Source organism: Mercurialis annua, linkage group LG4, assembly GCF_937616625.2.
Source record: "Mercurialis annua linkage group LG4, ddMerAnnu1.2, whole genome shotgun sequence".
Lineage (NCBI taxonomy): Eukaryota > Viridiplantae > Streptophyta > Magnoliopsida > Malpighiales > Euphorbiaceae > Mercurialis > Mercurialis annua.
This window is the reverse complement of record NC_065573.1, coordinates 39831888-39846096: the sequence shown is the minus strand read 5'-3', so window position 1 is coordinate 39846096 and position 14209 is coordinate 39831888. Positions and strand designations below refer to the sequence as shown.

Below are 14209 nucleotides of genomic sequence, written 5' to 3'. Positions count from 1 at the left end.
GGAAACTCTTTCCTCTATGTATTCGGAGAGTTCTAGGGTGTCCAAACAGCTAGAATCACTTTGGCATCAAAAATTGAGGGTGAGATGGAATCTTTCAGGAGACAGAAATACAAAGTTTTTTCATTCAATTGCTTCTGTTCATTCTAGAAGTAATTTGATTTCGGAGATTACTGTGGATGGTTCTACTTTCAATACTCCTGCGGACATCAAAGATCAGGTTAGCTTGTTTTATAAGGAGTTTTATAGCAAGAGTATTGCTGCTCCGTTTTCTCTTGACAGTTTGGATATTGGATGTCTCTCCGTTACTCAGGCAGCAACCTTGACTTGTCCCTTCTCGGAAGATGAAATTTTCCGTACCTTGCAAGGATGTGATGATAACAAAGCTCCAGGTCCTGATGGGTTCAACTATTTTTTCTACAAAAGAGCTTGGAAATATTTAAAGGGAGATTTCTTAGATATTTTCAACGCTTTTCATTATTCAGGAACCTTCCCAAAAGGTATTAATACTGCATTTCTTGTTCTCATTCCGAAAAGTAAGGGTGCCACCAATATTTCGGACTTCAGACCAATCAGTTTAATAAATGGGATCTTCAAGCTGATTTCAAAGGTCTTAGCCAATAGGTTATCTCCTTTGCTTCCTCATCTTATTTCAGAAAACCAGTTTGGTTTCATTAGAGGAAGAAGTATTCATGATTGCCATATGCTAGCCTCTGAAATCATTCACATTGCTTCTCGCCGGAAGGAGAAACTTTTTGTGTTAAAGTTAGATTTTCGGAAGGCATTTGATAGTATCTCTTGGGATTTTATTCTTAAGATGCTGGCAACAATGAAATTTAATTCCACTTGGCTGAGTTGGATTTCGGCATTTTTTAAATCTTCTCAGTTATCGGTTCTCATTAACGGCAGTCCTACAAAGAATTTTTCGATGGGGAAAGGGGTCAGACAGGGAGATCCTTTATCTCCAATGTTGTTTGTTCTAGCCGTTGAAGGGTTAAAAGCTATGATCAGTAAGGCTATTGATTTGAACTTGTTAAATGGAGTTCGTATAGAGGGATTCGCTGATCCTATTTCTATCCTGCAGTTTGCAGATGACACCATGCTTTTTATTCCTTATGATTTCGAGTTGCTTAAAAATTTGTTGCGCGTCCTTCGTTGCTTTGAGATTGTTTTAGGTCTTTCTATCAATTACCAGAAGAGTTCTATTCTGGGAGTTAATGTGGATGATGAGTCACTTGCTGCAGCTTCGAGCATTCTGCATTGCTCAATAGCCTACTTTCCCATTACCTATTTGGGGCTTCCTCTTTCGAATAAACCGATAAAAGCAACTCATTGGCAGCCTGTAGTCAATAATTTTGCGGATCAGCTTGCTCTCTGGAGGGGCAATCTGCTTTCTCCTGCAGGCAGATTGATCCTTATAAAAGCTGTCTTAAATAGCCTGCCGGTTTATTTCATGGGATCCTTTGCTATTCCGCAATCAATTATATCTTCGCTGGATCGTTGTATGATGAGGTTTCTTTGGTGTGGGAATCCAACGGGTAGAGGAATCTGCAAGATTGCATGGTCAAAAGTTTGCCTTCCCTATGATAAAGGAGGTCTAAATTTGATTTCGTTTCGCATTAAAAATCAGAGTTTACTTTGTAAATGGTTATGGAAGCTGAGGCTACGGGGCAATAATTTGTGGTTTTCGGTTATTAAGAGCAGCTGCTCTCTTCATTCCTGGAGAGACTTTGAAAATTGTAACATTAATCTCCTTTCGCACCAATGGAAGGCGATTCATAAACACTGTGTTAGTAACTCTGATATTTGGTCCATCTTTAATTCAGGAATTACGATTAAAGTTGGGATTGGAAGGGAAGTTTCGTTTTGGTTGGATCCTTGGATAGGAAACACTTCTCTGGCGGTTCAGTTTCCTGCTCTTTATGCCTTGTCCAGAACTTCAGATATTTCAGTCAAGGATCAAATGATTGCAGCAGGTGAGATTCCTACCCAGCTCGGCCCGTCGTCTTTCTCCTGGAATCGTCGCTTGAGAGTCGGCGAACAACAGCTCTTCAGCGAACTGCAGGTTGCTGTTACGACAGCTTATACTCAGCCTACCAGTTCAGACATTTTCAAATGGAAGGGAAAAGATGGCTTGTTTAAACCTCGTGATGTTTCCTTATCTTTTCAGCAGCGACCATTATCGGTGAATAATGTTCTTCAAGGTGACTCTCTTCTTCCGTATTTGTGGAAATGGAAATTACCGCCTCGTATTCAATTTTTTATGTGGCTCCTTGCTAATGATAGGATTTCATCGAATGCTTCGTTAGTTTATAGAGGCATTTTGGATCGAGAGTTTATTGGGTGCTCGATTTGTTCTTTGGAGGAATATAGCATGCATATTGTTTGTCATTGTAATTTTGCTTGGAGGCTTTGGTGTGTTCTTTTGGCAAAATGTGATCTTCTTTGGGTGGCTCCTTCTTCGGTTTCTCAATTCTACAGTGTTTGGTCTTCCTTTTCTCGTACAAGGTTTATCGATCTCTGGAGGCTTATTTGGGTTTTCGGTTTATGGGATCTTTGGAAAGCTCGCAACAATCGTGTTTTCAATGGTGTGGACACTTCGTATGATTCTTTGGCTTATTCTTGCGTTTGCAGAGCGGTCCAATTCTATTCTTCTTTTCATCCTCAGTTTGCTTATAGTGGTAATGATGTATTCAGAAGTTTGGAGTTTTTTGTAAATCCATTCTGATTGTTCTTTTGTCCTTTTTGCCTTCCACTTTTTGTGGTTGGGCGTAATATAATCATCATTTATCCAAAAAAAAATATTAATAATAAATTATATCTAAAATTATAAATTATATTATTATATTTTGGATGAATATGTAATAAAAATAAATTTAAGGGTATAACTGGTAAAAAGTAATAAAATGTTTAAGTTAAAAAAATTAAAGATAAAAAAGTAGTAATATATTTGGTGTGGATTTATATGGTCATATAAATTTAGTGATTACCAATTGGTATGGCTGAAATATTTACAATTATAATCGAACAGCTGAAAATTTGTAGTTTTGAATCCTTCTTTCTTTGTAACAAAATAATACTACTAATTATTAACTAATGAAGTGAAATGAAAAATCAAATTGAATTCTGCTGTGGGAAAAGTCAACTTCATAGTTTAAAACTTGATGTCTACAAATTGACCGCTCTCCATTCAATTGAGACTAACATTGTCTGAAGAAGAAAAAAGATTAGAACTTGACCCATTTACGAATTCTTTTTGTTGAAACATACATGGAATTAAAACATAAATTAATGTTTTTTTATGTTTAATGGTTATAATTAATTACAAGGTTGGTTAATTATGATTTAAAAGTTGAAAGTTCAATTTCAGATAATCTACATGCAACTTAAAAAAAAAATATGTATACAAAGATGGTTGAATTGTCTTTCACTATACATTATTTGACAAAGAATAGTTATGGAATTTGACGATCCACCGCATGGGTGGCTAAATTTTACGTTGTATATTCAGCTCATGAAGTCAGCTAAAACCCTTCAGATTAATTTATTAATGTTTTTTCACTTTGTACCTTGAAGCACCTAAAAAGCTAAATTAAATAAGGAAATTTTTAAGTTTTTTTTATTTCAGGCCCTAATTTTTTTTAATCATTGAACTTTTTTTTTATTATTTTGATATTTACCGGCAAAAAATATTATGTGGCAGCCATAAGTTGATGTGACCGCCGGATTTTGTTAGTTTTATTTTAAAAATTTGCCACATATATATAATTTTACTTTAAAAAAGAGTTTTTACGTCAGATTGCGTATACATGGTAATTTCAAGATTAAAAAATAAATTATGGCTGCCACCTTGAAAAATACTAAAAAAAAAATGAAACTTCAGTGATAAAAAAATGGTTTAGTGACTCAAATGAAAAAACTTGCAAATTCGGTAATATTCAGGATCAATTATTCTAAATTAAATTCTACAAATTCAGTGACGGAGTCAAAAATTCTACACTAAAAGGGCCAAATTGCATTATATGTTATATATGAGGAGCTAATTTTTAGAAGTTGAGGGGCAAATCATAATATAACTTAATTTTGTATACTTATTTAAACAATTTCAAATAGTTAAAGGACAAGGACATCCCATCCCCCGCAGCGGTCATTTACCCTATTAGTTTTCAAAATTTTGATTTTTAGAATTTGAGTTTAATTAAAAAAAATAGAAAAAAATTATCTTTTGGCAAGAAAAGGAATAAGTATTATAATTTGTATAGAAAAGGAAAAAGGAATTAGATAATAAGAAAGAAAAATATATAGATCGGTGAGGAGGGTTTAATTTCTGACTTTGAAATTCCTGCCTAAATAGCTTTACTCCAGAAAATAAAAAAACAGGCACGTTATACAGAAAAATCATGAGGTTCATTTCACTTGAAGATCCATTTCTAATTAAAAATAAATAAATGGAGAATGAATTTGGCTGAATTATTCACTACTTTTGGCATATATTCCATATCTAATTATATGTGAGATATTTCAGATAATTATACGTACGTGTGTGTAAATTAAAATAGTGCCATATTATACCAAATAACTAGTCAATGATGTTTCCTTTAGGGTATCTGTCCTACGCCCATACAATGCAAGCTTCTAATTAAAAACTATGAAGGTCCCATATATAGGACTAAATTAATTAATATGAAACTGCATTATTGAATTTTTAATATATATTGCCAGATGGACTTTGTTTTATTGTGAGGCTTTATTTTTAATTGAAGTACTTAAACCGACATGATCTGAAATGCAAAGCCAAAGATGATGTGGATTGTCGCATGTAGTGGCGTAGCTAGCTAGGAAATATTATTAAAGAACCAACTCTAAAAAAATAAAGGCTTAATCTATATCTATATCTATACTATATATAAAAGCACGGATGGGGGACAGGCAAATTTACCAAATAATCCTTTCTAATTATTACTAAATAAAGGTTTTATGGTTATTGATTAATTGATGATTTATTTTATTATTAAAGATATACTATAATTAGAGTCCTAATTAGATATAATATTATTAGAGTCCTAATTATAATAAATCATATATATATTGTATGTAATTTATTTGTTTAAGTCTTGATCATGTCCTAATTTTTAGAAAGTAAACACTGTTATTTAAGAAAAGAAAAGAGTTGTTATCGATATCAAATTATACTCCTAACCCAAAAAAGTAGCTTAGGAAGAATAAACATTCTTATACGGTTTCATTCTAAATCCAACTAAAAATTATTTTCCTAACCCAACACTTGGTACATGAGTCAAGGATATAAAATCAAATCAAAAATTAACAAAATTTATATTTCTAATACAAAGTAAATATATAATAGAATTTGTAATATTATAATGGTATATGGCCTCTCGAATATTAAATTCATATTTAGTAAAATTTATAATCCTAATAAAAATAAATTATATTATAGAATAGACTATTTTTAATATTTTAATATTATTTAGCTTATATCTCATTTATGTTCAGATAAAATAGTTATTTCAAATATTTAATTATTACTAAATTAATTATTAATTATTATTTGATATTTTATATTCAAATATAATTATTAATTATAGAAATAATTACTATTTAAACATAAATATAATTTACCATAATTTCTAATAAATATAATTATCATTTTTTGACGAGACACACTACGAGCCACGTGTGTAACACGTAAAGCAAAACTAGTTCCTTAAAAAAACGCTACCTTTCATTTTTTTCGTGTATACTCTGACCTTATAAAAACACCATTTGTACCCAATTTTGAGTTTTTATGTTTCATCGCTACCCAAAAATATTAAATTGTACTTTTTTCATTTGAAAAATAGTTTAAAACAATCCTTCATTTTTAACTTATATACTAATTAGATATTAATGTTATTAATAGTATAAAAATACCATCTTCTTCAAAAAATTAAAAATAATAATAATTTTTTAATTTTTTTAAAAATATTTCCGAATTTTTTATATTTTTTATAATTTTTTTTAAAAATATTTCCGACAAAAATATTAAAAAAATAATTTTTTTTTAATTTTTTTATTATTTTATAAAATTAAAAAAATTAATTAATTATTTGGATGCATTTGATTATTTTTTAAGTTTAAGGATTTATTTGTATATTTTAAAATAGAAAAAAGTATGTTTTAAACTCTTTTCCAAATGAAAAAAGTACAATTTAATGCTTTTGGGTAGGGATGAAACATAAAAACCCAAAATTGGGTACAAATGGTGTTTTTATAAGGTCAGAGTATAAACGAAGAAAAAATGCAAGATGTGGGTTTTTTAAGGAATTAAGCCAAAAATAAACTATAATGAGCTATTTTTTCATACTAATTAGGGAAAAGGGTCATTTATGTCCCTAACGTTTGCCTTAAGGATCAAGTAAGCCCTCAGCGTTTAGAAAGGTTCACACATACCCCCAACGTCTTAAAAAGTGAACAACCAGACCCCCAATTTGACTTATAAATGAAACGTTGGGGGACTGATTGTCAAAATTGGAGTGCCTGATTGTTCATTTTTTAAGACGTTGGGTGCATATTTGAACTTTTTCGGACATTGAGGGCTTACTTGATCCTAGAGGCAAACCTTAAAGGCATAAATGACCCTTTTCCCTACTAATTAAGATAGAGCTTTGAATAAAAAAATTCAACAAAATAATTTTTCGATCAATTCCGGCATGAATGGGAAATACGGCTCACCTGTGAAAGGGAAAAAAATTGTAGTGTTAATTTTGTAATTGTGAAATTTTGAATTAATATGATTTTAGGCTTTTTTAAAAGTCTAATTCAATGAAAAATGTGACAATAAACGGTAAGAAAACACATTTCAAGCTTTTAAAACACAATTTTCTTATTGTCAACATATTTTATTTCAATTTGTTTTACTTTGAAATTTTATTATTGAAAATTATTTTATTTTAGCAATTAAATTAGTACTTTTGCAGATTTAAAAATTTAGTATAAAATTGTATTTTTTATTATTCTGATACTGATTAATTTGAATTTGATAAATGTTTTTCTTTTTATTTTTTCAGTTTATGTATTCCTTAGAATCAACAAAACTTGAATATTTATATTTCTGAAAATATTTAAATTTTACAGATTATAAAAAAACTGCAGCCGGTAATCGTGCAAAGTCGGTATCTTTACAATGTCAAAAAAGCATAATAAAAAAAAATTCTAATTGAAAAAAAAGGAATATAACAATAATTAAATTTTAAAAAATAATACTACAAGTAATAACAACGAATAAGTATACCCACCTACTCTACTCTTTTGGTTCCAGCTATGGATAACATATATAATTAATTATGATTCGTGCAAAATAATATTATAGTGAATACATTTTCTCAAAATACATTTTAAAATTCAAAAACTATTATTTAAAAGAAATTAAAATAATTAATAATTGGACCATCGTGCAATGATAATAGTTGCAGATAGCGGTAGCAACATAAAAAGGGTAGGTCTGATGTTATAATCATACAGATGAACAAACACACGTACGCGAAACTTTTAGTACGCGTAGTGAGCTAGTACAATTATTACGAATGTGGGCCTTCTTTTTTGTATTTTTTGAGCTACCATATCCAAAGACGGTATTCAAATCTCAATTAGACTCTAATTTTACCTTCTTCAACTCTACTCTTTACACTTGTGCTCAACACTATTGCATTCCACTTCACTCAATATTTTAATTATTACTATTTTTATGTTTCACTAGTCCTTTTAAGCTTTTAAGTTATTTATTACTAGAAATAGACTTGAAAATAACAATAAATAATTTATTAAACTCTAAAATAATAAATATTATGAACCAAAAAAATTTAAATGCGAAAAATATTATGAAACGGAGAGACTATGCATTAGAACTTCATTCATAGTAATGAAATATCGATTATTCAATTTTTGAGAATTTGTATTTAATTAATTACATATTTTAATATAAGTTAAAATGAATATGTATTCTCTAATGCATATTATACTTTGAAGATATATTAAATATAATAAAATTGTAATTAAAGACTAGTTTAATTATTATTATTTGTTTAAAGACGATTATCACACTAATAAAATTTCATTCAATTTTTTTGAAGACGTTTTCCAGATAAGTTGTTGATAATTTTTTTCATCCAATTTTTATGAAAAAAAACATGTGTTATTTGTAGTTTACATGATGAATTAAGATTTGTTTTTACAATTAGGAAGGAGGGAGCGTTGTGTAATTAATTGAACCTATAATTTTAGCAATTTGCTGCCCGATTCTTATATCATTCGATTGATTCATATAAATTAAGGATTTTTATTCGTTGAGTCAAACAATATATATATATATATATATATATATATATATATATATATATAAAATTAGAGTTATTAAAATTTAGCTTAATTTTTAAAATGTTATTTAAATTTTTTAAGATTACTGAATTTTGATTTGTTAATAACTGGTTGGTACTTTGACGAATCTAGATTAAAATACTGACATGAAATCGAAATATGGATATGATGTGGCAAATATAATGTGAATGTTTTATTTATTAAGAGGTAATGTGGATCTGTACTCTAATTCCACATCAGTTTTTTTATCAAATTTTATTAAAATTTCAACTGATAATGAACAAAATTAAATTTTGTATTTTTTATAAAAATAAATCGGTCAGATCCTTTTTAAAATCAAGATAAACTTCAGTTCATTTTTTTTAAATTCAATTTAATCAATTTTAAACTTACCAGGAGTTTTCAACACTAGTTAATTCCCTATCTATCTATAAACATATGGTGTGATAAAATGTGCATTGTTGATGCCAATTATGGAGTTTTCTAATCAATTTTTTTATTTTGTGAGAATTGTGATCTTTTTCTTTCTGAAATTGGATCTTTATACGATTACATTCATTTTAATTTGCATAATTCAGATAGAAAATTTATCACCATAATGGTGAATATTATGAAATAATCAATTCATCCACAAGCCGAGGTTATTATATGAAACTCCAATAATAATATTATGTTTAAGATTTTAATGCACACCCGCATTGCCAATGTCATAACTTGAAGAGTAAAAAATAATTATAATTAGTCTTCTCTAAAATTTGATCCTAGCTTCGCCAGTAATATAAGAGCCTGATTTTGAGAGAGGGATTTTCACAATCAATGAATTCTCGTACTATTATTTTTTCGTACCAAATAATACTCCCTCCGTCCCACTCTAATTCACAAAATAACTAAATTATAATAACCAATACAAACTAATAAATGATATAGATAATTACTTCTATACCCCTCTATTGATAATGGAGCTAATTAATGCTATTAGTATATTAGTTAAATTCTCATTAAATATTCACCATTTTTCCATAAAAAGTTTAAATTTAAATGAGGGTAAAGATGGAAAGTTAAAGAAAAAAATTATAGTTATGTTAGTTTTGTCAATTAAAATGGGATATCAAAAACTCCATATTTTGTCAATTAGAGTGGGACGGAGGGAGTAATAAATTATGGTAAAATCTATAAATTATGCAAAATTTATAGTAAATTTTATTTCTCCAAAATCCATCGGTTCCAAACAGTTCCGTAAGCTTGTTCTTAACAAATGTAAGAGTGTGAGTTCTTATAATTGTGTAGTTCACACGTGTGCACTGAACCTTGATCAATAAAAAGAAGAATTAATTAGAGATGGATAATTGGTTTAATAAAAGAAATTCGCCTACCAAATCTCACCAAATTTGTTTAAAGAATAATAGCAGTTCATTTTTCATGGAACCTTCTCTATGCTGACTTAAATTTGTCAGTAAACGAAAATATAAAGGAAGCATCATCTATAGCCACCTCAGACCAACACCCATCTTTTTTATTTTCATTTTATTTCAATTAAACCATCGTCTATAAATATATATCCCCCACCATTGCTGAACATTACTACAAAACTAGCTTAGCTTTCAGCCTTAGACACAGAGTCTCCTTGCTTCTTAATTCCTTCAAGCCCAAGCAATTAATAACTCAGCACTACTCTTTCATTTCTTTGTTTTATTTACCACAGTAAAAATGGTGTTTAAGTTGAACAATCAATTGTTATCAAAGATAGCAACTGGTGATGGCCATGGTGAAAACTCATCTTATTTTGATGGGTGGAAAGCTTATGATAGTGATCCTTTTCATCTTGAAAATAATCCTAATGGTGTTATTCAGATGGGTCTTGCTGAAAATCAGGTAATTATATAATTTCAAGAAATGAAAATATGAAGTTTACATTTATGTTCAAGAAATGAAAATATGTAAAATCTTGTTTCAAGAAATGAAAATATGAAGTTTACAATTATGTTCAAGAAATGAAAATATGCTAAATATTGTTTCAAGAAATGAAAATATGTTAATTCTTGTTTCAAGAAATGAAAAAGAATGCTAATTTTGATTCTTGATTTTTTTAGCTTTCTTTTGATGTAATTCAAGAATGGCTCAAGAACAATCCAAAAGCTTCTATTTGTACTCCTGAAGGAGCTGATGAGTTCAAGGATATAGCTATATTTCAAGATTATCATGGCTTGCCAGAGTTCAGAAATGTAAGTTAATTTTAACTGCGCTTAATTTCTTGATTATTAAAATAAAAAGTTAAGTGGGGATTAATTAGTTTAAGATTTTCAGAAAATGACCCTTTTGTGACTTTTGACCTTTGAACAGGCAGTGGCAAAGTTTATGGGAAAAGTAAGGGGAGACAGAGTCACATTTGACCCTGACCGCATTGTTATGAGTGGAGGAGCCACCGGAGCTCATGAGACGATGGCGTTTTGTTTGGCCGATCATGGTGACGCATTTTTGGTTCCTACTCCATATTATCCAGGGTAATTAATTTTTCTTTATTACCTACTACTTGGTTAATTACTTCTTCTTTTTTTAATTAAAAGTTAGAACAAATCCTCAAAAATTCATTGATTTTTTTAATAACATCAAAATTAATCATTAAAATGGTAAATGAAAAAAATCCAAGCTGTTAAATGAGTTTTAACATGTAAAGTTTATTGAATTTGAAAATTCAACTCTGCATCTTTCTATTGTATAGCCTCTGATATTATATCAAATTATTAATTCTACCTTAATATTAGTATTATTTCTAATAAGGTGGATTAATTTTATAATTAAATGGTCGTGTGAATAAATTTGACATTTTTAGTTTTCAGACTTATGTGGCTAATATGCTTCATGATGGGTCTTTGAGCTTTTGCTTTCAACCATTAATGCATAGGAATAGACTGAGATGAAAGAGTTGAATTTTAATTAAAACCAAAGAATTTTTAGCCAAATAAAGTAAAACAAATTGAAATTAAAAATGCAAGTCAACAACACTTTTTCATTGTCAAATAATTTTTAATATATGTCAACATCCTAAAGCTTATATTTATAGCTAATGTGTCCCAATCTTTATAACGATGAGAACAGGCTAGCTAGTTGTATTATTGTGTGGGGCATGAATTTAATAATGAAACCAACTCATATTTCCCTTCTTGTCACTCCCATTCCCTTACACCAAGACTTAACTTACACAGAAATATTCAGACAATCCCTACCAAAGTCTATATTCCAAACAAATTTGTCGACTCCTATAGTTTTACACTTCGTTTTCATTTTTAAAAACGCTTTTAAAATACAAAAAACTCAAATTTATAACTTTTTCGTATAAAAAATGTCATTATCCCGTTATTTTTAATTTTTTATGTTGGTTAATTCATCAGAAATGTATTGATAATTTCATAAGTCCATATTCGTCGCAAATACATCCCTAAAAATATAATTAAACTCGCGACATATTTTTGAATGTCGGAAAATTCTGGAGAAATAAGTTTCTGTAGTAGTGTTTTTTCTTTAGCATAAATTATTCTAAATTAAATTTTTTTCACATTGCAGATTTGATAGAGACTTGAGATGGAGAACAGGAGTACAGCTTGTCCCAGTTGACACTGATAGCTCAAACAACTTCAAAGTTACAAGAGAAGCCTTAGAAAATGCTTATGAAACAGCGCAGTATAACAACATCAATATAAAGGGTTTGCTCATAACGAATCCATCAAATCCTCTAGGCACAATATTAGACAGAGACACACTGAAAAGTATAGTAAATTTCATCAACGAGAAAAATATTCATTTGATCTGCGACGAAATTTACGCCGCCACAGTCTTTAGCGAGCCTGAATTCGTTAGCATCGCAGAAATAATCGAAGAAGAAGAATGCAATCTCGATCTAATTCACATCGTTTATAGCTTATCGAAAGATATGGGATTTCCGGGTTTTAGGGTCGGAATTATTTACTCATACAATGATACCGTCGTTAAATGTGCTCGGAAAATGTCCAGTTTCGGATTAGTTTCGACACAGACACAGCACATGATCGCATCAATGTTATCGGATGATGAGTTTGTAGAAAGGTTTATCTTGGAGAGCAAGAAACGGCTAGCTTCAAGACATAATGTGTTCACTAAAGGGCTATCTCAAGTAGGGATCAAGTGTTTGAAATCAAGCAATGCTGGTTTGTTTGTTTGGATGGATTTGCGGAGGTTACTCAAAGAACAAACAGTCGAAGGCGAATTGGCGCTATGGAGAGTGATAATTAATGATGTAAAGCTTAATGTCTCGCCGGGTTCTTCGTTCCATTGTACCGAGATCGGTTGGTTTAGGGTTTGCTTTGCTAATATGGATGATCAGACGATGGAAATTGCTTTATCAAGAATCCGAACGTTTGTCCTTCAGAATAAGGAAGCATTGAAACCAATCAAGAAACTGCTGGCGCAACGGAGCCTCAAACTCAGCTTCTCCTCGAGAATCTACGACGATTATATCATGTCTCCGCGGTCTCCTATGTCTCAGTCCCCTCTCGTTCGAGCGAGAACTTAGAACATATCCAGCGGATCAATAAAAAAAATGGAAATGAAATAGATGAAGGTATCTGTTTCATTACATTTTAATTAATTATCCTTCAATTAATTGAAGATGGTTACAAATTCTTTTATATGTTGTCATTAATTAAGGTGCACAAAATGTGTTGTTTTGTAAGTTATTCTTTAGTTTGTTTGTAAAGGGTCGGTTCAAAAAGGGAGATAGGTGTATGTTTTGTTATATATGTAGTAATCAATAGCCAATTTTTATCAACCCCCACTTTGGCTGTGGAGTACTATGTATTGGTTCATGCATCTCCCTATTGTATTTCTTTTTCTTTTTTCTCTAAAGTGTAATTTTGTTTTCTGATTTTTCCTTTTCCTAAATTTGAAAAGGTTCATAGTGAAAGAAATTAAATTGCATTGTTCTACTAAAAATGTTTGTATTGTTCATGCACTTGCAGCAATAAATACTTTTTTTAGGGATTTATTTATTTAATTAGCTACCAGATGTTGAAAAAGGAAAAGGCAAAGGTCATTTATTCCTTCTGTTTTGTGATTTATGTTCTTTAGAAAGTGGAAAGTTGGCTCTAACACACACCAAACAGTCCATTACATTTTTGCCTAAAAAAAAAAAACAGTCCATTACATTTTTTTTTTATCAAAGATTGAACTTCATTAAATGAAGAAAGATATATATACAAAAAGGAAATAACTCCTCAACACTAACAAGTAAGCTATTCCAAAATAAAAAAAACAGTCCATTACATTTAAGTAGAAGGATTAATTACAAAAAGAATAACCAGATTACATTTCTCCTAAGTTTTAAAAACGTAGATGCTTTTATAACATAATGTAGTTAAAATTTAATTTAAAATAAAGTTTCCTTTTAGCCATAAATTCATTTTCCCTTTCAAATAACTTAAACAAATGTGATTTAATTTAAAAATTAATTTCTGATATTAAAATGATTTTAATACTTGTTTATCATTAATATTATTGTGATTATTTGTTAATAAAATCAAAATTATTTTCTATATAAATTGTACACATCTTATAAGAATATTTAGCAAATATATATTAAATTTTAAATATATATTAATTAATTATATCTCATTTTAGAGATCAACATTTATTATGACTTATCTGAAATAAAAGCAAGTATAACAATCGTAATGAAATGTTATTTTAATCATTTATTAATGTATTAAATTAAAATATATATTTATTGACTAATTTAATTAATTTTTTATTATAAAATCCTTTAATCATAAACGACCGAAAAATAATTTACAAAATAAATTGTACAAAG

The 14209-nt window shown here is 29.3% G+C and overlaps 1 protein-coding gene across 1 annotated transcript; it reads left to right on the top strand.

The window, feature by feature from the left end:
• The first annotated feature begins 9784 nt into the window (after positions 1–9784).
• On the top strand, positions 9785–13284 carry LOC126676135 (1-aminocyclopropane-1-carboxylate synthase-like). Its single transcript, XM_050370265.2, has 4 exons — positions 9785–10242; positions 10461–10592; positions 10711–10871; positions 11932–13284. The coding sequence occupies exons 1-4, from the start codon at positions 10078–10080 to the stop codon at positions 12914–12916; spliced, it is 1443 nt and encodes a 480-aa protein (XP_050226222.1). The 5' UTR covers positions 9785–10077; the 3' UTR covers positions 12917–13284.
• The last annotated feature ends 925 nt before the right edge of the window (positions 13285–14209 follow it).